This window comes from Zonotrichia albicollis, chromosome 28 (genome assembly GCF_047830755.1).
Source record: "Zonotrichia albicollis isolate bZonAlb1 chromosome 28, bZonAlb1.hap1, whole genome shotgun sequence".
Classification (NCBI taxonomy): domain Eukaryota; kingdom Metazoa; phylum Chordata; class Aves; order Passeriformes; family Passerellidae; genus Zonotrichia; species Zonotrichia albicollis.
Genome location: NC_133846.1, coordinates 4,769,701 through 4,797,468, shown reverse-complemented (window position 1 = coordinate 4,797,468; position 27,768 = coordinate 4,769,701). Strand labels below are relative to the sequence as shown.

At 40.2% G+C, this 27,768-nt stretch overlaps 2 protein-coding genes across 10 annotated transcripts in view; both read left to right on the top strand.

Moving 5' to 3' along the window:
* ATP2B4 (ATPase plasma membrane Ca2+ transporting 4) overlaps positions 1-1,338 on the top strand; it is a 68,342-nt gene extending 67,004 nt beyond the window's left edge. For 5 of the 6 annotated variants that reach the window (XM_074528266.1, XM_074528271.1, XM_074528268.1 and 2 more), the window contains one exon: positions 692-1,338. In XM_074528266.1, coding sequence (XP_074384367.1) covers positions 692-988 — 297 coding nt within the window. In that variant the 3' untranslated portion in view covers positions 989-1,338. The remainder of the gene's footprint in view (positions 1-691) is intronic. The other variant, XM_074528270.1, reaches the window with a different exon arrangement.
* Positions 1,339-8,815: 7,477 nt separating this feature from the next.
* The window catches only part of ZC3H11A (zinc finger CCCH-type containing 11A), a 33,520-nt gene continuing 14,567 nt past the window's right edge, over positions 8,816-27,768 (top strand). The window contains exons 1-12 of one of the 4 annotated variants that reach the window (XM_074528274.1): positions 8,871-8,957; positions 11,052-11,120; positions 12,082-12,133; positions 15,177-15,301; positions 17,117-17,236; positions 19,058-19,181; positions 20,564-20,740; positions 22,757-22,873; positions 24,761-24,841; positions 25,058-25,162; positions 26,576-26,638; positions 26,800-26,901. In XM_074528274.1, coding sequence (XP_074384375.1) covers positions 15,248-15,301; positions 17,117-17,236; positions 19,058-19,181; positions 20,564-20,740; positions 22,757-22,873; positions 24,761-24,841; positions 25,058-25,162; positions 26,576-26,638; positions 26,800-26,901 — 943 coding nt within the window. In that variant the 5' untranslated portion in view covers positions 8,871-8,957; positions 11,052-11,120; positions 12,082-12,133; positions 15,177-15,247. Of the gene's footprint in view, positions 8,984-11,051; positions 11,121-12,081; positions 12,134-15,176; positions 15,302-17,116; positions 17,237-19,057; positions 19,182-20,563; positions 20,741-22,756; positions 22,874-24,760; positions 24,842-25,057; positions 25,163-26,575; positions 26,639-26,799; positions 26,902-27,768 lie in introns of all 4 variants that reach the window. The other 3 variants (XM_074528275.1, XM_074528272.1, XM_074528273.1) reach the window with 3 other exon arrangements.

Here is a 27,768-nt window from a genome sequence, read left to right as displayed (position 1 = left end):
CCCTCCATCTTTAATAAATCTGAATTGCTCTCCAGCCCCATCAAACTCCCATTTTTAACTGGGAAACCACTGGGTCTCCTGCAGGTGCAGGGAAAGCTCCAGAGCTCCAGAGAGCCCTGATCCTCACAGCAGCCACCTGGATCTGCTCCCAGGAGCTCCAGAAGAGCTGGAGACACCTTGGGAAGCCCCACTCCCCTGCAGAGCTGTAGGAAGGACCCTCCCCCAGCAGAGTTTCCCCCTGCTCTTTGCCTAACCCACCTCCTTTGGAGCCGTAGTTCCCCCACCTCGTCCGTCCCTTGTCCTCGTGTCCGTCCGTCCGTCCGTCCACCGCGGGGCGCGCGCACCCCCCCCACACCAATTAATGACTAATTAACGCCTCGTGGCTTCCATCCATCCGGACTGGTGATGTTGGGGGGGAGGTTTGGAGTCGTCCTTTGTCTTTTCTTGCAGCTTCTGAGGCTGGCGGCTCCCCAGCACCCCCGTAGTGCCTGACTGCCCCCAGTTCACCGTAGATGTCTCATTTTTGACCGAGCTGTCTGTTCAGTGGTGATTTTGTCGCTGTGGTCGTGCCGTTGTTTTCTTTTTTCGTTGTTTGGTGGCTGTCTCTCATCATTGATTTCACTTCCTCCCTCCAGCCCTGCCCTGTGGCAGCAGCACTGACCCTCTGTTTTTTCTCCCCACGCCCGCCCAGATCAAAGTGGTGAATGCGTTCCGTAGCTCGCTCTACGAAGGCCTCGAGAAACCCGAATCCAGAAGCTCCATCCATAACTTCATGACTCACCCAGAGTTCATCCTGGAGGAAGACGAGCCTCGGACACCATTCCTTGACGGCGCCGAAGACGAGCCCGAGCCTGAGGGACTCCAAAAGCGAGGTGGGGGCGGCCTGGGGGGCTCCACGGCCCTCAACAGGAACAACAACGCCGTGGACAGCGAGTTCAGCTTCCCCGAGCCCGGGAGCCCCTTCCACAGCCTGGAGACCTCTGTTTGACCTTAGAACTTGGAATTTCCCCCTCCTCCTCCTCCTCCTCTTCTTCCTCGTCCTCATCCACCTGGGCCCTGTGTGATCCCAGCACCAGTAACTGATCACACTGCTGCGGTCAAACTGCTCATGCCTGTATCTTCATTGAGGGGTTTTTTGGGGGTTGGGGTTGGGGGTTTCATGTGGTTTTTTTTCTTTTTTTGGTTCATTTCGTTGGGTTTTTTTTACCGTTATTTAGCAGTGGGAACCAGAGTACCACCAAGCTGGGTGTTGGGAGAGAGGTTAAGCCAAAAAAAAAAAACCAAAAAACCAAAAAAAAAGAAAACAAACCAATTGTGCATCTCCATCCCTGATTTTCCGTGGTACTCACCCAGGGGAAGCTGCCAGGTTCTTTCCTCTCCAAGAGTTGGGTTTTTCACTTGGGGTTTTCACTTTGGAGAAATGCATGTTCCAAGGAAATTCAAATTGTTGTAGTCTTACACTCCCTCAGCCTCAAGGCTGGGCGTGCACTTGTGACTTGATTTTATTTTTCTTGTGTTTTTGGATTTTTTTTTTCACATGTGGTTTTTAGGGGTTTTTTCCTTCTAATGTTGGGGTTTGCTCTTTGCTTGTGGGATTTGCCCCCCTACCCAATGGGAAGTGGGGAGGGGGAGTCACTGCTCCAGTGCAGAAATTAAGGAATAAACTCAAAAATCCCAGCCAGGGGAAGGTGTTTACTGCAAGGTTCAGAGATCCAGGGTTCCCACCAGTCTTCCACCTTTGAAAAATGGTACCTGGGCTTCTTCCAGCTCCCCCTCCGTGTGTGCCCACACGTTTTCCTCTCTCTGCTTCCACACTGGGAGATGAGAAATGAAGGGATAAATTCTGATTTTCCTGCAAAGGTGGAGGTGAAACTTCCAGGGAAAAAGTGGGGAGAACCCCCAGGTTGTGAGGGATGCAGCTTCTTCCCGAGGAATTCTCTAGGAATTCTCTTCTCCTCCTCCAGGAGAGGCCTCTCTGCTGCGCTTGGTCAGGGGGGAAACTCCTGGAGGATTTTTGCAGCCTAACCCTAACCCTAACCCTAACCCTAACCCTCTCCCAGCTCCTGCCCTCAGAGCAGAGGGATTTTTGCCCTTTTTTCTGTGTTTTTGGGGTCCAGCACCCCTCAGCCTCACAGGGATCTGGGAGGAGGCTCCAGCCATGCCCAAAAGCCATGGGAGGATGAGTGGGGATCTCCTGAATCCTGGGAAGGATCACCCCAGCTGTCCCACGGCCCAGTGGAAGGCAGGGATGTCCTTGGATGATCCCACATTTTCCTGCAGTTTGGTTTGGATTGCTGCAGGTCTCCCTGAGGAGGAGCTGCTGGAGGCTTGGCCTCACTTGGCTGCTGCTTTTGGAGCCCTTGAGCCCTTCCTCACCTCCAGGCCTGGGGACAACCCTGTGAGAGTTCATTTCCTTGGAATGGGCTCTGGATTGTCCCTGGAGTTGGAAGCAAGGCTTGGGCTTCTCCTCCTCCTGGGAGCCTCCTCCATCTCCTCCCTTTGATCCCTTCCTCACCTCCACCCCTGGAATAACCCAGTGAGAGTTCATTTCCTTGGAATTGGCTCTGGATTGTCCCTCTGGACATCCCTGGAGTTGGAAGCAGGACTTGGGCTTCTCCTCCTCCTGGGAGCCTCCTCCATGCCCTTCCTTTGAGCCCTCAACACCTCCAGCCCTGGGGACAACCTAGTGAGAGTCCCTGTCCTTGGAATTGGCTCTGGATTGTCCCTCTGGCCATCCCTGGAGCTTGGAGAAGCTCTGCCACCTCCCTGCTCTCCTCCATCTCCTTCCCTTTGATCCCTTCCTCACCTCCAGCCCTGGAATAACCCAACGAGTCCCTTTCCTTGGAACTGGCTCTGGATTGTCCCTGGAGTTGGAAGCAAGGCTTGGGCTTCTCCTCCTCCTGAGAGTCTCCTCCCTGCCCTCCCTTTGAGCCCTCAACACCTCCAGCCCTGGGGACAACCCAGTGAGGGTCCCTTTCCTTGGAGATGGCTCTGGATTGTCCTTCTGACCATCCCTGGAGCTTGGGGAAGCTCTGCCACCTCCCTGCTCTCCTCCATCTCCTTCCCTTTGATCCCTTCCTCACCTCCAGCCCTGGAATAACCCAGTGAGAGTTCATTTCCTTGGAGATGGCTCTGGATTGTCCCTCTGGACATCCCAAAGCTGGAAGCAGGACTTGGGCTTCTCCTCCTCCTGGGAGCCTCCTCCCTGCTCTCCTCCATCCCCTCCCCTTGATCCCTGCCTCACCTCCAGGCCTGGGGACAACCCAGTGAGAGTTCATTTCCTTGGAACTGGCTCTGGATTGTCCCTGGAGTTGGAAGCAAGGCTTGGGCTTCTCCTCCTGGGATCCTCCTCCATCTCCTCCCTTTGATCCCTTCCTCACCTCCAGCCCTGGGAACAACCCAACAAGAGTCCCTTTCCTTAGAACTGGCTCTGGATTGTCCCTCTGGACATCCCTGGAGCTTGGGGAAGCTCTGCCACCTCCCTGCTCTCCTCCATCTCCTCTCCTTGATCCCTTCCTCACCTCCACCCGTGGAATAACCCAGTGAGGGTCCCTTTCCTTGGAACTGGCTCTGGATTGTTCCTTTGGCCATCCCAGAGCTGAAATCAGGGCTTGGGCTCCTTCTTCTCCTCCCGGGAGCCTCCCTGCTCTCCTCCATCCCCTCTCCTTGATCCCTTCCTCACCTCCAGCCCTGGAACAACCCAACAAGAGTCCCTTTCCTTAGAACTGGCCCTGGATTGTCCCTCTGGCCATCCCTGGCTTCTCCTCCCCTTGGGAGCCTCCCTGCTCTCCTCCATCCCCTCTGGCTGAAGGAAGCAGACCAAACAAGCTGGAAACAAGGCCATTCCCACCCCTGGATTCCAAACCCTGAAGGGTTTTTTGTTGTTGTTGTTGTTGTTGTTTTTGGGAAAGGCTGGTTCTGGCTGGGTTCTCCTCCCCTGCCCCACCAGGAACGCACAGCGGAATCTCCGGTGCCTTGTCCGAGCACTGCCTGCAGCACCTCCTGCCACGCCAGGCCCAGATCTTTGCCAAGATTTAAGTGTTCCTTAAACCACAAACACAAACCAAGTGTCTCTGTGTCCTTCCCTGGGCTGGGAGGAGGAGGAGGAGGAGGAGGAGGAGGAGGAGGGAAGGATGAGCTCCTTTTTCTTGCTGAGGAAAGGTCTTTATCCCAAAAATCCCAAATATCCTGAATATCCCACCCTGGTGCTGGCGAGCTGGGCTTTGTTCACTGCCAACAGCAAGAAGAAATTGCCACCACTGCCCGTCCCCAGTGCAAATTCAGTGTCCACCCCATGCCTGGCTCCTCCTTGCCTCCCTCCCCACAAAAAAAAATAACCCAGGGGAGTGAGGGGATGTTGGGTTAAACACACACAAAAAAAAATCCCCAAACGAGGGGTGGTTGTGGGGTTTTGGTTCTGTGCTAAAGGTGACGTTGCTTAAAAAAAAAAACCTAAAAAAAAAATTCACTTTTTCTATTTTAAATACTTGCAAAAAAAACCAAAAAAAAAAAACAAAAAAAGAGAAGATATGGTGTTCTTACAAGCTTACATAAATATTTATTAAATACTTTTTTGGGGGATGCACCAATTTTTTTTTTTTTTCATTTTGATATTTTTTTTAATACCTCAGACCTGTTGAAAAAAAATAAAAAAAAAAAAAGGACTCAAACCAACAACAACTTCAAGCCAATTTTGGAGGCTCTCAAAGTCACTCCCAGAAATCTGTGACTGGCAGGGTTTGCCACAAAGGGTCTGGTCGTTCCTTTAGTTTGTTTTTCCTCTATTTTTTGTCGTTCTAGTTTCCATTTTAGGAGTTGGGGGGGGGGAGGGAGAAATAATGCTATATAAATATTATGCAAAAAAAGAAAAAAAGAAAAAAAAAGAAAAAGAAAAAAAATCTAGTTTTCTTTAGCTCAGAAACTGATATTTTTACGTCAGCCATATGTATTTTGTTTAAAGAAAAAAAAGAAAATAAAGAGATCTCGAGTCCCCACCGCTGCTTGAGGGCAGTTGCAAGGGACACTTTAATTAATTCCGTGGATTAATTAATTCAGCCATCGGATGCCAGTCAGCTTCCTTTTCTCTGAGCAGCCATCTTTCTACTAGCCGTGAGTTGGATGACACAAATGGGGTTTTTTTATATATATATATAAATATCTATAAATTATGTTGGTGTATGGCTGGTTGCTTCAAGTATAAATGTTTCTTGTGCAGATTTCCTGTAAAGTTTTGTTTTTTTGGGTTAAGTTTCAGTGATATCCTGGCAGCAGCTGAATCTTGGCTTAAGTTATTGAGGACATTACACACAAAAAAAAAGAAAAAAAAGAGATTTGGGGGAGATTGGTGCTCCAAAAACAAAGGCATGGTCGGCGGCACGGACTTTTGGGGACTTTCTGCAACATGCCTTGACTAGGGGGAGATATAAATATCCATATAAATATATATTATTATGAATAATTTCTGGGGTTTTTTTGCTTTGTTTGAACTGCCACGAGTGCGCGCGGAGCAGGGGAGGGCTGGCAGGAAGCAGAGCCACCCCCTCCCTCCTCCTTGTGATCAACTTGCCTTGGAATGCTTTGTTATTAAAACACTCTGAACATCCTTCTGCATCCAGTTCTTGATCCCAGCAGGGCGGATTTGCGGATTTTCCGTGGATTTTCTGTGGATTTTCCGTGGAATTGGCGGATTGGTACCAAAGACACCGCGGCCTGTGCGCGGCTCGCTGGCCAGGCAGCTCTTGAGGTTTTCTCCTGCTGAGGTTTTTTTATGATTTGCACAGGGAGAAGGGTGTGGGGAGGGGGTTTAATTTCTTTTCTTTCTTTCTTTTTTTTTATTTTTTCCCAAAGGTTTTCCGTGCAATAAAGTGAAATTTTCCAAGCGATCTCAAGAAGGAAATAAACTAAACCGCGTTTGAGCATGGGCGCCATTTTCCCCCTCACGCCTGGGCCTGGAGGCCTCAGCTCCTCTCTGAGGGGAAAAAAACCTAAACTGGGAAAAAATCCCATCCCAAATGCCCAAAGGGCATCTCCAGGTGCCACTGCCAGCTCCTGGCACCTCTGGCACCACCTGAGAAGGTTTTTGTCCTTCTGTGGGGACACCTGGGCCTGCATGGCTTCTGCTCCATCTCCAACCCCCTGAGCCCAAAACGCCTCCTACACCCCTAAATCTCCCCTGGAGCCCCTTCTCCTTTTCCTTTTCTTTCTCCTTTTCCTTTTCCTTCTCCTTTTCATGCTCTTTTTCCATCCAAACAGGAATTTTTTCCCCCCCAAACAGGGATTTGGCATTTCTTCCTCTCCAGCATCCCCCCCTCACCTTGACTCAGCTCTCCCCAAACTCCTCAATTTTCATGGTTAAAACCCATGGTTAAAACTGCCTTTAGTTTATTTCCTCCCCTTCAATAAATATATATATATATACAGTCTGAACTCAACATTTATGTGTGTGTATATATATTTATCCAACGCTCTCACAAAACAAAACAATTTCTTTTGAAGAGGGCACGTGGAACCGAGTTTTTCTTTTACTTTTTTTTTTTTTTTCCAGTAACTCAGTATAATAAGCACTGGTATTTTTGTATAAAAAAACAGGAGAGAGAAAAAAGAAAAAAAAAACCAAAATACAAAACAAAAGACTGAATATTATGTGGTATGCATGACATTAAAAAACAAAACAATGGTGGTTTCAAAGCAATATGTACCCTGGTGTGTTTGCCATATCCTAGAGTCCAGCTTAAAGTGCACCTGATCTGTATTGCATTTTGATATTAATCTCTATGTACAATGTTTTGCATGTAATTTATATGGATCTTGGGAGAAAAAGAAAAAAAAAGAATCTGAATGATTTGTCCGTTGGCTTCTTCTGAGAAAACAAACTCCAAGCAGAGCTAAAAGTCCAAAATGGAAGCAGCAGAGTGCTTGAGGGGAAAATGGGTGCAGTAAGAAAAAAAAAGAAATGAAGAGGGAGAAGGGGAATGGTTTGGAATCAATAAAGCTTTTGGCTGTTGAGAAGAAATTGCATCCAGAGAATAAAATGTGTAACTGTGCCGTGCTCTGTGTGTCCGGCAGCTTGGGGGATCTGTCTGTCCCAAACTTTCCTCAGGAATAGCTCCAGTGGGGTGGAAATGGATGGGGATCCATCCCAAACTCCCCTCAGTGTGGGATTTCGGTTATTTCATTGATTATTCTTCCACAATCTGCAAGAAAAGTGCCCAAATTGCTGCCAAACTACCAAAATGGTGCTGCTGGGCTGTGAGGGGCTGCCCTGGGCTAATAATTGGTATAGAACCAATGTGTGGTATTCAGAGACACGTAATTCTCGCTCCCAGGATTTTTCCTGGGAAAAAGGCAGTGAGAAGCTTTTGGCTGTTGAGCAGAAATTATTATTAAAACCGTTAACTGCCGTGCTCCGTGTGTCCGGCAGCTCAGGGGGTCTGTCTGTCCCAAACCCTGCCCAGGAATTCTCATCCCTGAGGGGGCGTGAGGGAGGAGGGGATGGCACCTGGGATTGGGGACCATTTTTGCGATATCGGGGGGAATTTCCTCATGGAAAGGGCGGCCAGGATTTGGAAGTGACTGCCCAGGGAGGTTTGGAGTCCCCTTCAGCCCTGGAGGTGACAAGGAAGGACTGGACGTGGCACTGAGGGCGCTGGAACAGGTGGATGATCCGGGAGGGATTTTCCAACCCAAATTCTGTGAGAAGAGGGTAGGATGGAGAAACACGGCCATGTTCACTTCACAGGGAAAAGATGTGCCCCTTTTGAAAGGCTTTTTGAAATGCGGGGAAGCAAAAAAACCACACCAAAATCCACCCCCGCTCCGCCTCAGGCGCCTGCCCGCCTTCTCCCTTCCCGTCGGGCGGGTGAAGCCACTTCCGGCCGCCATCTTGGCAGCGGGCGCCATCTTTCAGCCGGGCACCGGGACACGGCGGCGGCGGCCCCGGCAGGATGGAGAAACACAACCCTGTTCCTTTCACGGGAAAAAGCTTTGTCCCTTTTTGAGGCTTTTCGAAACGCGGAGAAGCCAAAAAAAAGCAAAATCCACCCCCGTTTCCCCTCAGACCCCCTCTTTTCCTGTCGGGCGGGTGAAGCCATTTCCGGGCGCCATCTTGGCGGCGGGCGCGCTGAGGGTGCGCGGGCACCGGACGCCATCTTTGAGCTGGGCACCGGGACACGGCAGCGGTGACGATGGATCGCGGCAGGATAGAGAAACACGGCCCTGTTTACTTCATAAAAATCTTTATTCGATTTTTGAAGGAGTTTTGAAGTGCGAGGAAGCCATAAAGCAGCAAAATCCACCCCCGTTCCCCCTCAGACTCCCTCTCTACATGTCGGGCGGGTGAAGCCACTTCTGGGCGCCATCTTGGCTGGGGGCGCCATCTTTGAGCTGGGCACCGGGACAAGGCGGCGGTAAAGACGAATGGCGGCAGGATGGCAAAACACGGCCCTGTTTAATAAAAAAATCTTTTTCCTCTTTTTGAAGTAATTTTGAATTGTGTGGAAGCCATAAAAGAGCAAAATCGTCCCCTATTCCCCCTCAGACGCCCTTTTTTCCGGTCGGGCGGGTGAAGCCATTTCCGGGCGCCATCTTGGCCGCGGGCACGCTGAGCCTGCGCGGGCACCGGGTGCCATCTTTGAGCCGGGCACTGGGGACACGGCAGCAGCGGCCCCGGAGGATCCCGGAAGAATGGAGAAACACGGCTCTGTTTACTTAATAAAAATTATTTATCCTCTTTTTGAAGTACGAGAAACCAATAAAACAGCAAAATCCTCCCGTATTCCCCCTCAGACCTTCTCTTTTCCTGTGGGGCGGGTGAAGCCATTTCCGGGCGCCATCTTGGCGGCGGGCGCGCTGAGGCTGCGCGGGCAGCGGGCGCCATCTTTGAGCCGGGCACCGGGGACACGGCAGCGGCGGCCCCGGCGGAGCGCGGCGACAGCGACCCGGCGGCCCCCGGGGGCTCGGTAAAACTCAAACTCCCTGAGCGACCGTAAATAGAGCGGCTTCGGAGCCCTGCGGCGGCTGGTGGGAGATGGGGAGGAACAGGCGGGGAGGTGGTGCTGGCTCAACCGCGGCTCCTCCGCAAGGCCGCGCGGCCCCACAGCGGCGGGGGAACGCTGAGGGGCGAGGCGGAATTAAGAGGAAATAAAACCGGGATGATGTGGGAATAAAAAACCGGGATGATGTGGGAATAAACCCGGGCGAGGCGGGTTTGCTCCCCCGGGTTTTGGGGAGGGGGAGCTGCGGGCCCGAGGCCTTCCCTCAGCGCTGTCCCCTCTGCAAAACGGCGATCCCAGCTCAAATATTTCCTAAATCTCCTCATTTTTCACATCAAAACTCCTTTTTTCCTGTTGTAGCAACGCGTCCGAAGGGCATTTCTAACGTAATTCCCTAAAGGAACTTCAGGAGCTGAGTAACTCTGATGCAGCCGGGCTCAGTTCCTCCGGAGGTTGTTAAAAACTACGCGAATCCGCCAATTTTTGCTGTTTTTTCCCTTATTTTTTAAAGGTTATTCCTCTCGGAGGTTGTTAAAACAACGCGATTCTGTGAATTTTTTGGGGTGTTTTTCTTATTTTTTAAAGGTTCTGTTTCTGAGGTCGATTTTTGTTATGGAAACACCAAAAAGAAAATTTATTCTTGTTGTTAAAGGGATCAAAGCCTCGGGTTAATCCCAGAATTGCACTCAAGGTTGCATTTCCTAAATAAATTACAGCTGTAAAAAATAGAAATAAATAAAATAAAGGATTTTAGGGTTGAATTTGGGCACAGCTGAAGCAGAGCAGGAAGAATTTTCCATTTAAAACTTCCTGGTGCTGTCATTTCCCAGCTTTAATAACATTTTTCAATGTGAAAATCGAATTTTTTTTTTAAAAAAATCGAAATTTTTTTTTGTATTTAAGAAAAGATTCCCATGAGGGAGAGGAATAAGGAAATTTTCATAGGAAATTGCTGCCAGGCTTTGAGGTTGAGCTCAGAAATACCAAAAATTAAATTAAATTTATTTTAATTATTGCTGTTTTATTCAAGAGGGAAAGGAGCAGCTTCCTTTGGTTTGGGGTTGATTTTTGATGAGAAAAAATTGATAAAAATGGCCAAAAAAGGGTTAAAATGTGAAATTCCTGCTGCTTTTCCTTCTTTGCCACCTGATAAACAGGAAATGAATCATCCAAGGAATTCAAGGCACAAATGAAGCAGCAGGAGAAAAATTTTTTAAGGAAATTTGAGAGTTTAAAATCCAAGAATTCCTCACAGGGAAATGCAGGAAAACTTCTTTATTTTCCCTTTAAAAATATAAAAGTTGTGTTGGTTTTATGGCCTGGTTTTTGCTGCTGCATTTTTAATTTATTTGATTTTTTATTTACAAAAATTTTCATGAATTCTGAACAAAAAACTGTTTAAAATTTTACATTAACTTGAATTCATTCAAAACCTACTGAGTGCACCAGAGTTACTCATTTATATTCAGATTTTTTTTAATTTACCAGTTTAAAATTTGACAAAAAAATGTTTTTTTAATGAACCTTTTTAATAATTAAATCACTTTAATGAAGTTTAAAGGTTTTGGGTGGGTTTGGTTGATTCTTTTTCTGTTGTTGTTGTTTTATTTTCAAGGTTTTATTCCAATTTAAACAAGACCCACATTGAAATATGGAAAAAATGAAGGCAAAAAATGATTTATTTTTAAAAATAATTCAATCTGAAGGGATTTTCTTTCCCTCAGGGTGTTGGATGTAGAAATATTGAATTTTAAATGTGGAAATTCCTGCTTTGGGTTGGAATTTTTGCTTTTCTCGCCCCTCCCTCACAGGATTTCAGCAAACTGAAGAAATTCAGGTTGAAATTTGATTTTAATTCCTTGGGAAAAGTTAAATTTCCACCAAAAAGGAGCTCCAGGAGTTTTTTAGGATTGAATTCCATGAGGCAAAATTTGATTTTTGAATCTTCAAAATTGAATTTGAACCCCTGCACTTAAATCCTGATTTATTTTTATTCCCTTTCCAATCACCTAAAAACCAATAATGAATATGAAAACCCAACTTTTCCTCTCTTTATTTTAGATTTGGGAAAATTCCTTGGCCAAAAAAAAAATTAAAAAATCGTGGAAAAATTCACAAAATTTCCTTTGTGTGAGTAAAAGGTTCCAAATGTTTCTTCTTAAACTGTAAAGAAAAATTTCCTTTTTTTAAAATGTCCTCCCCAAAGAGTCAGAAATATCAGAGGGGTAAAGTTGATTTTTATTTGGTTTTTAGCAGAATATCTAAAAGAAAAATGGGAGAAAAACTCTGAATAAATCAATTTTTGGTGGCACCCAAACCCCAATTTGCTGAATGATCAGGCAACAGCACAAATGGAAAAATTGGGGAAATTTCTTGGAAATTCTGCCCCAAATTCCCAAAAATTCCTGGGTTGAGGGATGGGGATGGGTGAGTTTGTCCCTGTGCTGTCCCCCAATAATCTCATTTTCCCCTCAATTCGAATTTATGGGTTAAAATTCTGATTTTTTTTGTTGTTTTTCTCCTTGTCCTGCTGTCCCTGCCTCCTTTGGGGTGTGTATAAACACAAATTTGAGGTTTATACACACAAATTTTGGGGGATTTTTTTTTGTCATAAATACGGGGGAAAGTTTTTGTGTTTTCTTAATAGGTGAAGAAATCTCAGAAGACCAGAAATTGCAACTCACTGAATTAAATAATTTAAAAAAAAATTAAAAAAAAAAATTAAAAATTTCCCCAGCTGTGGAAGATGGAGCCTCATTTTTTTTTTTTTGCAGCCACTTTGAATCCTGAGCCACTTTGAATCGCTGGGGATTTCTTTTTATAAATTTTTTATTATTTTTTTTTTTAATTTTTTTTTTTTATTGGAAGAGCTAAAATATCCCTGGCTGTCTCCAGATTTGCAATGGACTCCATTCCTCCTCCATTGTTCTGAGAGCACCTCAGAGTTTGGAATTGTTGGCTGAGAGGTTCCCTTGGAATTGTCAGGAGGAAAAAAAAAAACAAAAAAGCAAAAAAGCAAAAAAAAAAAGGCAAAATTCACAAATTCTTTCTGCCCCTTTGTTATTCATTCACGGACTCCTTCGGCCTACAGGAGAGGGAACTGCATGGCTGCCAAGGACAGAGGCTGGGCTCAGCGTGGCCAGGTGGGTGAGGCCAGAGTGCCCTGGGGCTGGGGGAAATCAGGGAAAAAATTCCTCTGGGATTGGGGGAAAAATGCCCTGAGATTGAGGGGAAATCAGGGAAAAATTCCCTGGGATTGAGGGGAAAATTGGGGGAAAAATGCCCTGGGATTGGGGGGAAAATCAGGGAAAAATCAGGGAAAAAATGCCCTGGGATTGGGGGGAAAATTGGGGGGAAAATGCCCTGGGATTGAGGGAAAATCAGGGAAAAATGCCCTGGGATTGAGGGGGAAATTGGGGGAAAAATGCCCTGAGATTGAGGGGAAAAATCAGGGAAAAATGCCCTGGGATTGGGGGCAAAATGCCCTGGGATTGGGGAAAAAATGCCCTGAGATTGAGGGAGAATTGGGGGAAAAATGCTCTGGGATTGGAGGGAAAAATGCCTTAGGATTGGGGGAAAATGCCCTGAGATTGAGGGGAAAATTGTGGGAAAAATGCCCTGGGATTGAGGGAAAAGCAGGGAAAAATGCCCTGGGATTGGGGGAAAATTGGGGGGAAAATGCCCTGGGATTGGGGGGAAAATTGGGGGAAAAATTCCCTGGGATTGGGGGCAAAATGCCCTGGGATTGGGGGCAAAATTGGAGGAAGAATGCCTTGGGATTGGGGAAAAAATCGTCAGGGATTGAGGGAAAATCAGGGAAAAATACCCTAGGACTGGGGGGAAATGCCCTGGGATTGAGGGGAAATCAGGGAAAAAATTCCTTGGGACTGGGGGAAGAATTGGCGGAAAAATGCCCTGAGATTGAGGAAAAATTGGGGGGAAAATGTCCTGGGATTGGGGGGAAAATTGGGGGAAACATGCCCTGGGATTGAGGGAAAAATCAGGGAAAAAATGCCGCTGGGATTGAGGGAAAATCACCTGGGAGTGGGGGCAAAAATCAGGGAGAAAATCTCCTGGAACTGGGGGGAAAATCCCCCTGGGATTGGGGAAAAATTTGGGGGAAAAAATCCTCTGGGATTTGGGAAAAATGCCCTGAGTTTGAGGGGAAAAAAAGCCTTGGGATTGAGGGAAAAATCCTCTGGGATTGAGGGGAAAATCACCTGAGACTGGGGAGAAAAATCAGGGAAAAAAAAATCCCCCTGGAATTGGGGGGAAAATCCCCCTGGGATTGGGGGAAAATGCCCTGAGATTGAGGGGAAAATCCCCTGGGATTGAGGGAAAAATCCTCTGGGATTAGGGAAAAAATCAGGAAAAAATGCCCTGGGATTGAGGGAAAAATTGGGGGGAAAATGCCCTGGGATTGAGGGGGGAAATCAGGAAAAAAACCACTTGGGATTGGGAAAAAAATGTCCTGAGATTAAGGGGAAAAATCAGGGGGAAACTGCCCTAGGATTGGGGGAAAAAATGGAGGAAAAATGCCCTGGGATCAGGGAAAAATCAGGGAAAAAATGCTCTGGGATTGGGGGAAAAATCAGGGAAAAATCCTCTGGAATTGGGGAAAAATTCCCCTGGGATTGGTGTTAGTAGTGTCATATAAAATAACACATTATAATAATATTACAATATTTATTTAATTTATTATTAAGACACTGTATCATCAATTACTCAATATTACACCCAATTTTTGAAGAAGTGCCTCTCTTTAGTGTCACCTCTAAATTTTTGGGTCACACTCAATTTTTCTCTACCTCAAAACCCAGAACTGTTATTAAGGTGAGAAATTATAATTTATGCTGCAGTTTGGACCAGATCTACCTAAAAATTCGTTTTCAAAAAACGGAATTTTCAACCAATTTTGCGCCCAGCAGATTTCAATTCACTGCTCCTTCCAAACCCAAATCAACTCATAGGAAATAACTGAAAAATGCCAATTTTTGCTGTCCAGGGTTATTTTTAAAAAGAATCAGGGAATAGGATTGGGTGAAAATCTCCTGGATTTGGGGAAAGAATCCCCTGGGGATTGGTGTTTATAGTGTAATATGAAATAACACATTATAATAATATATAAGTAAATAATAATATTTAAATAAATATTTATAAATACAATAATATATACTTATATATATTTTAAATCTATAATATTTATGCTATATAATATAATTATAGTATTTAATAATAATATAATATATTACTTATAAATATAGTAATATATAAATAAATAATAATATTTATTTAATTTTTTATTGAGCTACTGTGTCGTTAGTAACTCAAAATTACACCAAATTTTAGAAGAAGTGCTTCTCTTTAGTGTCACCCCTAAATTTTTGGGTCACACATAATTTTACTCTACCTCAAAACCCAGAGCTGTTATTAAGATCACAAATCACAATTTATGCTGCAGTTTGGGCCAAATCTGCCTAAAAATTTATTTTAAAAAAATTGAATTTTCAACCAATTTTACACCCAGCAGATTTCTATTCACTACTCCTTCCAAACCCAAATCAACTCCTAGGAACCAACTGGAAAATGCCAATTTTTGCTCTCCAGGGTTATTTTTAAACAGAATCAGGGAATAGGATTGGGTGAAAATTCCCTGGATTTGGGGAAAGAATCCCCTGGGAATGGGCAATTATAGTGTAATATCAAATAACACATTATAATAATATATAAGTAAATAATAATATTTAAATAAATATTTATAAATGTAATAATATATATTTATATATATTAAATCTATAATATTTATAATGTATAATATAATATAATTATAGTATATAATAATAATATATATTATTTATAAATATAATAATATATAAATAAATAATATTTATTGAATTTATTATTGAGCTACTGTATAATTACTAACTCAGAATTACACCAAATTTTTGAAGAAGTGCTTCTCTTTAGGGTCACACATAATTTTACTCTACCTCAAAACCCAGAGCTGTTATTAAGATCAGAAATTTCAATTTATGCTGCAGTTTGGGCCAAATCTGCCTAAAAATTTATTTTAAAAACTTGAATTTTCAACCAATTTTACGCCCAGCAGATTTCTATTCACTACTCCTTCCAAACCCAGATAAACTCATAGGAACCAACTGAAAAATGCCAATTTTTGTTCTCCAGGGTTACTTTTAGACAGAAGCTGGCAGAGCTGAGCTTGGAGCAAACCCTGAGTAGCGAGTGAGGATCACAGCATGTCCAGCCAGGGCGATGACTGCTACTTCTACTTCTACTCCACCTGCAACAAGGTGAGCAGCAAATCCTCCTGTGGATTTGCTACATTAATTAATAATTAATTCCTCTTCATTAATTATTAATTATCAAGTCGTTGTTATGCTTCCCAGTAATGAAATTTGGATTTTTGTTCCCTTTTTTCCAACCTGTTTATCATTTTAACCTGTGTTCTTTTTCCCTTTCCATCCCATTTTTTTGACCTTTGTGCTTTTCCCATCCCATTTTTAAGCTCTGTGATTTTCATTCAGATCCAATTCCCTCAGGAATTCCTCATTCTCTAGCTCTGAGCTAGGTGTGGGTGAGGGAGGAAATCAGTTCCTCTTCATTAATTAATTCATTCATTATTGATTATTGATTCATTGTTCAGGTCCCAGTTTTGAAATCTGGATTTTTTTTTTTCCCCTTTCCAACTCATTTCTTTTTTAACCTGTGTCCTTTTCCCATCCCATTTTTTTTTACCTTTATAATTCTCCTTCCCAAACCCATTTCTCCTTTGGAACTGTTTCCCCCCATTTTTGTTTTGCTGATTTCTGGGAATTTCTGTGAATTTCCTGTTCCTCAATCCCATTTATTTCTGTGAATTCCAGTGAATTTCAGGTTCCTTAACCCCATTTTTTGCTATTTTTTTGTGGCTTCAGGGCGACTCCTGCTCCTTTAACCCCATTTTTTCCTGTGAATTTCAGGGCGACTCCTGTTCCTCAATCCCATTTTTACCGATTTTTGTGAATTCCCGGGAGTTTCCTGTTCCCCCTATTTTGCTGATTTTCCTCTTCTTTAATCCCATTTATTTCTGTGTATTACAGTGAATTTCCTGTTCCTCAATCCCATTTTTTCCTGATTTTTGTGATTTTAGGGCGACTCCTGTTCCTTTAACCCCATTTTTACTGTGAATTTCAGGGCAATTCCTGTTCCTCAATTCCATTTATTTCTGTGTATTCCAGTGAATTTCTTGTTCCTTTAATCCCATTTATTTCTGGGAATTTCAGTGAACTTCCTGTTCCTCAATCCCATTTATTTCTGGGAATTTCAGTGAATTTCCTGTTCCTCAATCCCATTTATTTCTGTGAATTTCTTGTTCCTCAATCCCATTTTTTGTTGATTTCTGTGAATTCCAGGGAGTTTCCTGTTCCTCAATCCCATTTTTCCTGATTTCTGTGATTTTAGGGAGACTCCTGTTCCATTTTTACCCATTTTTTCTGTGAATTCCAGTGAGATTTTTGTTCCCTAACCCCATTTTTTCCTGTGAATTTTAAGGCGACTCCTGTTCCTCAGTCCCATTTTACCGATTTTTGTGAATTCCCGGGAGTTTCGTGTTCCCCCATTTTTGCTGATTTTCCTCTTCTTTAATCCCATTTTTTCTGTGAATTCCAGTGAGATTTTTATTCTTTAACCCCATTTTTTCCTGTGAATTTCAGGGCGACTCCTGTTCCTCAATCCCATTTATTTCTGGGAATTTCAGTGAATTTCTTGTTCCTCAATCCCATTTTTTGTTGATTTCTGTGAATTCCAGGGAGACTCCTGCTCCTTTAATCCCATTTATTTCTGGGAATTTCAGTGAATTTCCTATTCCTCAATCCCATTTATTTCTGGGAATTTCAGTGAATTTCCTGTTCCTTTAACCCCATTTTTCCTGTGAATTCCAGTGAGATTTTTATTCTTTAACCCCAGTTTTTCCTGTGAATTTTAGGGCGACTCCTGTTCCTCAATCCCATTTTTACCGATTTTTGTGAATTCCAGTGAGATTCCTATTATTTAACCCCATTTTTTTCCTCATTTCTGTGAGATTTTTCTTCCCTAACCCCATTTTTTCCTGAATTTGCTGATTGCAGGGTGACTCGTGCTCGTTCCGGCACTGCGAGGCGGCGCTGGGCAGCGAGACCGTGTGCACGCTGTGGCAGGAGGGGCGCTGCTTCCGCAACGTCTGCAGGTTCAGGCACATGGAGATCGATGTGAGCACCCCAAAAACCCCAAAAATCCCTCCCACACGTCCAGGGGATCAATATCCTTGCCTGGAAAAAATTTTATGTTAGCAGGAAAAAGGAAAAAATTTCAGAAAAAGGAAAAAAAATTCAATTTTTTATGGTGTTTTTCAGCAGGAAATCAATGTGAGTACCCCAAAAATCCATCCCACACATTCAGGGAATCAATATCCTTTCCCAATAAAAATTTATAGGGGTTTTGTTAGCAGGAAAAACATTCAGAAAAAAGAAAAAAATTCAATTTTTTAAGGTGTTTTTCAGCAGGAAATCAATGTGAGTACGCCAAAAACCCCCAAAATCCATCCCACACATCCAGGGCATCAATAGCCTTGCCTGGAAAAAATTTTATAGGGGTTTTGTTAGCAGGAAAAAGGAAAAACATTGAGAAAAAGGAAAAAAAATTCAATTTTTATGGTGTTTTTCAGCAGGAAATCAATGTGAGTACACCAAAAATCCCTCCCAGACATTTAGGGGATAAATATCCTTGCCTGGAAAAATTTTTATAGGGGTTTTGTTAGCAGGAAAAAGGAAAAACATTCAGAAAAAGGAAAAAAAATTCAATTTTTTAAGGTGGTTTTCAGCAGGAAATATTTGTGATAAATGATGTTATTCCCTACATTTTTGTCAGATTTCAGTCGTTAAATGTGGTGGGAAAGAAATTCCTGGGGAGCTGAAATCCTTCCCAAATTTTTTATCCTGAGCTCTTGGAATTATTTCTAAATTTTTTAATCCTGAGCTCTTGGAATTCTTGAGAGCTGGAATTTCTCCCCAAATTTTTGATTTTGAGATTTTGGAATTGTTCACAATAGGGATAAAAAAAGCTGGGAAGGAGGAAAAGCTCTGAAAGATAAATTCAGATGAATTTCACCAGCAATTAAAATCTGAAAATTAAAAATTTTCCCTGTAAATAATCCCAATATTTGGGATTTTGTATTCATTGAACTCTGTGACAGTGCTAGGAAAAAAATCCAGATTTTCCAGTCTCATTTTCAGCTTGGATTTGTGTTTTTCCCCATCAATATTTCAAGTTTGGATTTGTATTTTCCCCACCAATATTTTCAGTTTGAATTTATGTTTTCCCCACCAATATTTCAAGTTTGGATTTGTATTTTCCCCACCAATATTTCAGTCTGAATTTCTGTTTTTCCCCACCAATATTTTCAGTCTGAATTTCTGTTTTTCCCCGCCAATATTTCTGTTTTTATTTATGTTTTCCCCACCAATATTTTCAGTTTGAATTTCTGTTTTTCTCCACCAATATTTTCAGTTTGGATTTGTATTTTCCCCACCAATATTTCAGTCTGAATTTCTGTTTTTCCCCACCAATATTTCCGGTTTTATTTATGTTTTCCCCACCAATATTTTCAGTTTGGATTTGTATTTTCCCCACCAATATTTCAGTTTGGATTTGTATTTTCCCCACCAGTATTTTCAGTTTGGATTTGTATTTTCCCCACCAATATTTCAGTTTGGATTTGTATTTTCCCCACCAATATTTTCAGTTTGGATTTGTATTTTCCCCACCAATATTTCAGTCTGAATTTCTGTTTTTCCCCACCAATATTTCTGTTTTTATTTATGTTTTCCCCACCAATATTTTCAGTTTGAATTTATGTTTTCCCCACCAATATTTCAGTTTGGATTTGTGTTTTTCCCCACCAATATTTTCAGTTTGAATTTGTGTTTTCCCTACCAATATTTCAGTTTGGATTTGTGTTTTCCCCACTGATATTTCAGTTTGGATTTGTGTTTTTCCCCACAAATGTTGAATTTTTATTTGTTTTCCCGCAGAAAAAGCGCAGTGAGATCGCCTGTTACTGGGAGAAGCAGCCTGGGGGCTGCCAGAAGCACAACTGTGCCTTCCACCACACCAAGGGCCGATACGTGGATGGGCTCTTCCTGCCCCCCAGCAAAAGTGAGCTACTTTTCCTTTTTTCCTTTTCCTTTTTTCCTTTTCCTTTTCTCCTTTTCTCCTTTTCTCCTTTTCTCCTTTTCTCCTTTCCCTTCCCTTCCCTTCCCTTCCCTTCCCTTCCCTTCCCTTCCCTTCCCTTCCCTTCCCTTCCCTTCCCTTCCCTTCCCTTCCCTTCCCTTCCCTTCCCTTCCCTTCCCTTCCCTTCCCTTCCCTTCCCTTCCCTTCTTTTCCCTTAATCCCTTTATTGCTGTAAAACACACAACTGACTCCAGCAGTGCTTTTTACCAAATTCCCACCATTTTGAGGTACAAATTTGGGATATTTCCCTTTTCCTTTTCCCTTCCCTCCTTTTCCCCTTTTCCTTTTCCTTTCCCTTCCTTCCCTTCCCCTTCTTTTCTCTTCTCCTTTAATCCCTTTATGGCTGACTCCAGCAGTGCTTTTTACCAAATTCCCACCATTTTGAGGTAAAAATCTGGGATATTTTCCTTTCCCTCTCCACTTTCCCTCCTTTTCCTTTCCCTTTTCCTTTCCCTTTTCCTTTCCCTTTTCCTTTCCCTTTTCCTTTCCCTTTTCCTTTCCCTTTTCCTTTCCCTTTTCCTTTCCCTTTTCCTTTCCCTTTTCCTTTCCCTTTTCCTTTCCCTTTTCCTTTCCCTTTTCCTTTCCCTTTTCCTTTCCCTTTTCCTTTCCCTTTTCCTTTCCCTTTTCCTTTCCCTTTCCCTTTCCCTTTCCCTTTTCCTTTCCTTTTTCCTTTTTCCTTTTCCTTCCCTCCCCTTTCCCTTCTCCTTCAATCCCTTTATTGCTGTAAAATACAGAACTGACTCCAGCAGTGTTTTTTACCAAATTCCCACCATTTTGAGGTAAAAATTTGGGATATTTCCCTTTTCCTTTTCCCTTCCCTCCTTTTCCCCTTTTCCTTTTCCTTTCCCTTCCTTCCCTTCCCCTTCCCCTTCTTTTCTCTTCTCTTTTAATCCCTTTATGGCTGACTCCAGCAGTGCTTTTTACCAAATTCCCACCATTTTGAGGTAAAAATCTGGGATATTTTCCTTTCCCTTTTCCTTTCCCTTTTCCTTTCCCTTTTCCTTTCCCTTTTCCTTTCCCTTTTCCTTTCCCTTTTCCTTTCCCTTTTCCTTTCCCTTTTCCTTTCCCTTTTCCTTTCCCTTTTCCTTTCCCTTTTCCTTTCCCTTTTCCTTTCCCTTTTCCTTTCCCTTTTCCTTTCCCTTTTCCTTTCCCTTTCCCTTTCCCTTTCCCTTTTCCTTCCCTTCTCCTTTTCCCTTCCCTTCCCCTTCAATCCCTTCATTACCATAAACCCCACAACTGACTCCAGCAGTATTTTTACCCAACTCCCCCCATTCCAGGTACAATTTAGGATATTTTTCCCTTTCCAGCCTCCCTTGCCAGCGCCCCAGAGGCTGCAGAGGACGAGGGGAACAAACTGGGGGCCCAGCCCAGCCCCTGCCCGCAGCTGCGGGGGCTGATGAAGGCAGAGAGCTCGGAGAGCGTGCCCAGCCCCACCCACCCCCCTGTGGTTATCAATGCTGCGGATGATGATGAGGATGATGATGGTAAAAAATCCGGAATTTATTTCATTTATTTGGTAAAAAAATCTGGAATTTATTTCATTTATTTCCGCTGAAAATTTAAAATATCAATAGTAAAATTTAATGTCAACGCTGCAGATGATGATGAGGATGATGATGGTAAAAAAATCTGGAATTTATTTCATTTATTTGGTAAAAAATCTGGAATTTATTTCATTTATTTCCGCTGAAAATTTCAAATATCGATCACAAAATTTAATGTCGATGATGGTAAAAAAATCTGGAATTTATTTCATTGATTTCCGCTGAAAATTTCAAATATGGATCACAAAATTTAATGTGAAAATTTAAAATATCGATCACAAAATTTAATGTCAACACTGCAGATTATGATGAGGTTATTTCATTTATTTCCGCCGAAAATTTAAAAGATCGATCACAAAATTTAATGTGAAAATTTAAAATATCGATCACAAAATTTAATGTGAAAATTTAAAATATCGATCACAAAATTTAATGTGAAAATTTATAATATCGATCACAAAATTTAATGTCAACACTGCAGATTATGATGAGATTATTTCATTTATTTCTGCTGAAAATTTCAAATATCGATCACAAAATTTAATGTGAAAATTTAAAATATCGATCACAAAATTTAATGTCGACGCTGCAGATGATGATGGTAAAAAATCTGGAATTTATTTCATTTATTTCCTCCGAAAATTTAAAATATCAATCACAAAATTTGATGATGAGGATGATGACGGTAAAAAATCTGGAATTTATTTCATTTATTTCCGCTGAAAATTTAAAATATCAATCACAAAATTTAATGTGAAAATTTCAAATATCAATCACAATATTTAATGTCAACGCTGCAGATGATGATGGTAAAAAATCTGGAATTTATTTCATTTATTTCTGCCGAAAATTTAAAATATCGATCACAAAATTTAATGTGTGATTAAATCGACGCTGCAGATTATGATGAGGTTATTTCATTTATTTCCGCTGAAAATTTAAAATATCGATCACAAAATTTAATGTCAACGCTGCAGATGATGATGGTAAAAAATCTGGAATTTATTTCATTTATTTCATTTATTTCTGCTGAAAATTTCAAATATCGATCGCAAAATTTAATGTGAACGCTGCAGATGATGATGGTAAAAAATCTGGAATTTATTTCATTTATTTCCGCTGAAAATTTAAAATATCGATCACAAAATTTAATGTCAACGGTGCGGATGATGATGGTAAAAAATCTGGAATTTATTTCATTTATTTCCGCTGAAAATTTAAAATATCGATCACAAAATTTAATGTCAACACTGCAGATGATGATGAGGATGATGATGGTAAAAAATCTGTAATTTATTTCATTTATTTCTGCTGAAAATTTCAAATATCGATCACAAAATTTAATGTGAAAATTTAAAATATCGATCACAAAATTTAATGTCAACGCTGCAGATGATGATGAGGATGATGATGGTAAAAAATCTGGAATTTATTTCTGCTGAAAATTTCAAATATCAATCACAAAATTTAATGTCAACGCTGCAGATGATGATGGTAAAAAATCTGGAATTTATTTCATTTATTTCCGCTGAAAATTTGAAATATCGATCACAAAATTTAATGTCAACGCTGCAGATTATGATGAGGTTATTTCATTTATTTCTGCTGAAAATTTAAAATATCAATCACAAAATTTAATGTCAACGCTGCAGATTATGATGAGGTTATTTCATTTATTTCTGCTGAAAATTTAAAATATCCATCACAAAATTTAATGTCAACGCTGAGGATGATGATGGTAAAAAATCTGGAATTTATTTCATTTATTTCATTTATTTCTGCTGAAAATTTAAAATATCGATCGCAAAATTTAATGTCAACACTGCAGAAAAATTATCTTTTTTTTTGTTGTTGGAATATTGAGCTATATAAAAAGGATGAAATCTTAAATTTAACAAAAATATTGCATTGAAATCCCATAAATAATTTCATTTTTGGGTTGATTTTCCTTTCCAGACCAACTCTCTGAAGAAGGAGAAGAAACCAAAGCCCCGGTGCAGCCTCCGGCCCCAGAGAGCCACAACGGGCTCAGGGTGGTTTCCACCAGGAAAGCCAACCCCAGTGCAAAACCAGGTAATGCTGGGGTTGGAATACAAAATATTCATAAAATAAAAGCAAAATATTGCTAAAATAAAAACAAAGTAGTCCTAAAATAAAATCAAAATATTCCTGAAATTAAACCAAAATATTCCTGAAATAAAACCAAAATATTCCTGAAATAAAAGCAAAATATTCCTAAATTAAAACCAAAATATTCCTAAAATAAAACCAAAATATTCCTGAAATTAAACCAAAATATTCCTAAAATAAAAGCAAAATATTCTTCAAATAAAAGCAAGATATTGCTAAAAATAAACCAAAATATTCCTGAAATAAAAACAAAAAATTTCCTAAAATTAAACCAAAATAGTCCTGAAATAAAGCAAAATATTCCTGAAATAAAATCAAAATATTCCTAAAATAAAACCAAAATATTCCTAAAATAAAAACAAAGTAGTCCTGAAATAAAATCAAAATATTCCTCAAATAAAACCAAAATATTCCTGAAATAAAAGCAAAATATTTCTCAAATAAAAACAAAGTAGTCCTAAAATAAAAGCAAAATATTCCTCAAATAAAACCAGAATATTCCTCAAATAAAGCCACAGTATTCCTAAAATTAAACCAAAATGTTCCTCAAATAAAACCAGAATATTTCTAAAATAAAACCAAAATATTCCTGAAATAAAACCAAAATATTAGTCAAATAAAACCAGAATATTCCTCAAATAAAAACCAAATATATTCCTAAAGTAAAAACAAAGTAGTCCTAAAATAAAAGCAAAATATTCCTCAAATAAAAACAAATCTTCCTGAGGGTGATTTCCACCAGGAAACCCAATCCCAGTGCAAAGCAAGGTAATGCAGGGCTGGAATTGGGAATTAAATACAAAATATTCCTGAAATAAAAGCAAAATATTCCTAAAATAAAAACAAAGTAGTCCTAAAATTAAACCAAAATATTCCTGAAATAAAACCAAAATATTCCTCAAATAAAAACAAAGTAGTCCTAAAATAAAAGCAAAATATTCCTGAAATAAAAGCAAAATATTCCTCAAATAAAATCAAAATATTCCTAAAATAAAAGCAAAATATTCCTCAAAATAAAAACAAAAAATTTCCTAAAATTAAACCAAAATAGTCCTGAAATAAAGCAAAATATTCCTCAAATAAAATCAAAATATTCCTAAAATAAAACCAAAATATTCCTGAAATAAAAACAAAGTAGTCGTAAAATAAAAGCAAAATATTCCTGAAATAAAAGCAAAGTATTCCTAAAATAAAAGCAAAATATTCCTCAAATAAAACCAAAATATTCCTCAAATAAAACCAGGATATTCCTCAAATAAAAACCAAATATATTCCTAAAATAAAACCAAAATATTCCTGAAATAAAACCAAAATATTCCTCAAATAAAACCAGAATATTCCTCAAATAAAAACCAAATATATTCCTAAAGTAAAAACAAAGTAGTCCTAAAATAAAAGCAAAATATTCCTCAAATAAAAACAAATCTTCCTGAGGGTGATTTCCACCAGGAAACCCAATTCCAGTGCAAAGCCAGGTAATGCTGAGGTTGGAATTGGGAATTCAATACAAAATATTCCTAAAATAAAACCAAGATAGTCCTCAAATTATTCCTAAAATTAAACCAAAATATTCCTCAAATAAAACCAAAATATTCCTCAAATAAAACCAAAGTATTCCTAAAATTAAACCAAAATATTCCTAAAATAAAAGCAAAATATTCCTCAAATAAAATCAAAATATTCCTGAAATAAAACCAAAATATTCCTAAAATTAAACCAAATTCCCCCCTGTCCTGGTGTTTTTAACTCCTGGGGAGAATTGAGAAAATTTATTCCAAATATTCTGAGATGGATTCACTTCAATTTTCCTGAATTTTCTTTGCTTTTTAGATGACAACTTAAATTTTGGAATCAAAACCTTGGAAGAGATCAAGCTGAAAAAACTCAAGGAAAAAGCCAAAAAACAAGGTGGTGAGTTAAAATCCCTAAAATCCTATTTTTCATCCTGATTTCTCTTTAATAATTCACAAAAAAATCAATTTTTTCATGCAAATTTTGAGCTCCTATAGGGAAAAAATTCAATTTTTTTAGATGGGCTACACTGATATGTGACAGATGAATTTTTTGCTTGGAATTCTGAGGAAAAAATTTAAATATTTTGAATTTTTTTTGCTGTTTTTTATGCAGAAGGTCCTTCAGGAGTGGATTCTCTCCAAACCAGGAATATTCCTGTGCCAGAAAAGGAAAATGTCAGGACAGTGCTGAGAACTGTGACCCTCTCCTCCAAGGAAGGTAAAAAAAAATCCCAAAAATTCACATTTTTAAATAAAAAAAATCCCAAAAATTCCCATTTTTAAATAAAAAAAATCCCTAAATCTCATCCCTGATCATTAATTATCTTCATCATCTTAAAATGATTAATTAGGATAATTATCTCGATAATCCTGAGATTCGCTGCTGCATTTCCTGATTGGAATTTTGTGTTGGAAAATTGGGAATTTTTTTAGGTTGGGATGAATTCAGGAATTTTTTTTTCCCTCCAAATCCTGAATTCATTCCTGGAGATTTTTTAATGCAAAAATTTGATTTTTTTGGAATATTGGGAATTTTTGTAGGTTGGGATGAATTCAGGAATTTTTTTTCCCTCCAAATCCTGAATTCATTCCTGTGTTTGGCAGCCAGAAAATGGCATTTTTTTGTGAATAAGGAGATTTTTTAATTCAAAAATTTGATTTTTTTTGGAATATTGGGAATTTTTTTTCCCTTTCATTCCTGTGTTTGGCAACCAGAAAATGGCTTTTTTTTGGGGGGATAAGGAGATTTTTTAATGCAAAAATTTGAATTTTTTGGGAATTTTTTTCCCTCCAAATCCTCCTTTCATTCCTGTGTTTGGCAACCAAAAAATGGCTTTTTTTTGGGGAATAAGGAAATTTTTTAATGCACAAATTTGAATTTTTTGGGAATTTTTTTTCTCTCCAAATCCTTCTTTCATTCATTGGCAACCAGAAAATGGCATTTTTTTGGGCGAATAAGGAGATCTTTTAATGCAAAAATTTGATTTTTTTTGGAATATTGGGAATTTTTTTTCCCTCCAAATCCTTCTTTCATTCCTGTGTTTCTCAGCCAGTAAATGGCATTTTTTGGATGGATAAGGAAATTTTTTAATGCAAAAATTTGAATTTTTTTGGGAATTTTTTTTCCCTCCAAATCCTCCTTTAATTCCTGTGTTTCTCAGTCAGAAAATGGCATTTTTTGGGGGGGATAAGGAGATTTTTTTTAATGCAAAAATTTGATTTTTTTGGAATATTGGGAATTTTTTTTCCCTCCAAATCCTTTAATTCATTGGCAACCAGAAAATGGCATTTTTTTGGGTGGATAAGGAAAATTTTTAATGCAAAAATTTGAATTTTTTGGGAATTTTTTTTCCCTCCAAATCCTCCTTTCATTCCTGTGTTTCTCAGCCAGAAAATGGCATTTTTTGGGAATAAGGAGATTTTTTAATGCAAAAATTTGATTTTAGCCAGAAAATGGCATTTTTGGGGGGAATAAGGAAATTTTTTAATGCAAAAATTTGAATTTTTTGGGAATTTTTTTTCCCTCCAAATCCTTCTTTAATTCTTATGTTTGGCAACCAAAAAATGGCATTTTTTTGGGGGGGATAAGGAGATTTTTTAATGCAAAAATTTGATTTTTTTTTTGTTTTAGGGGAGGACCCCGTGATCCAGCTGAACCTTCCTGACAGGCTGGGGAAAAGGAAATCCCTCATGGGTGAGGATTTTTTTGCAATATTGACCCCAAACCCAGCAGATAACCCCAAAACAATCCCAGATTGGTTGGGAAGGGTTCAGAGGGGTTTCTGAAGGAATGGATTGGGAAGGGTGCAGAGGGGTTTCTGAAGGAATATTTTGGTTTTTGGGGTATTTTGGAAGGCGGGAAGGCGGCGCTGCCCCTGAGGAGGAGCGTGGCCGACAGGCTGGGCAGGAGGGCGGAGCTGCAGCACGGCCACGACCGGGCCCCCAGGAGAGGCACAGGTACCGTCTTCTATTGGGGTTTTATATGGGGTTTTATATGGGGTTTTGTATTGGGATTGTATATTGGTATTTTATATTGGGATTTTGTATTGGGGTTTTGTATTGGGATTTTGTATACTGGTTTTGGATTGGGGTTTTGGATTGGGGTTTTGGATTGGGGTTTTGGATTGGGATTGTGTATTGGGGTTTTCTATTGGGGTTTTCTATTGGGATTTTGGGTTGGGGTTTTGTATTGGGATGTTATATTGAAGTTTTGTATTGGGGTTTTGTATTGGGATATAGTATTGCGGTTTTATATTGGGATTTTGTATTGGGATTTTGTATTGGGGTTTTGTGTTGGGCTTTTATGTTGGGCTTTTATGTTGGGCTTTTATGTTGGGCTTTTATGTTGGGCTTTTATGTTGGGCTTTTATGTTGGGCTTTTATGTTGGGCTTTTATGTTGGGCTTTTATGTTGGGATTTTATGTTGGGATTTTATGTTGGGATTTTGTATCGAGGTTTTGTATCGAGGTTTTGTATTGAAGTTTTATATTGGGATTTTGTATTGGGGCTTTGTATGGCGATTTTATACTGGGTTGTTATATTGGGATTTTGTATTGGCGTTTTATACTGGGATTCTATATTGAGATTTTGTATTGGGGTTTCATATTGGAATTTTGTATTGGGATGTTATATTGGGGTTTTGTATTGGGGTTTTGGATTGGGATTTTATATTGGGGTTTTATATTGGGATGTTACATTGAAGTTTTCTACTGGGATTTTGTATTGGGGTTTTGTATTGAGGTTTTATATTGGGATTTTGTATTGGGGTTTTGTATTGGGGTTTTGTATTGGCATCTTGTATTGGGATTTTATATTGGGGTTTTG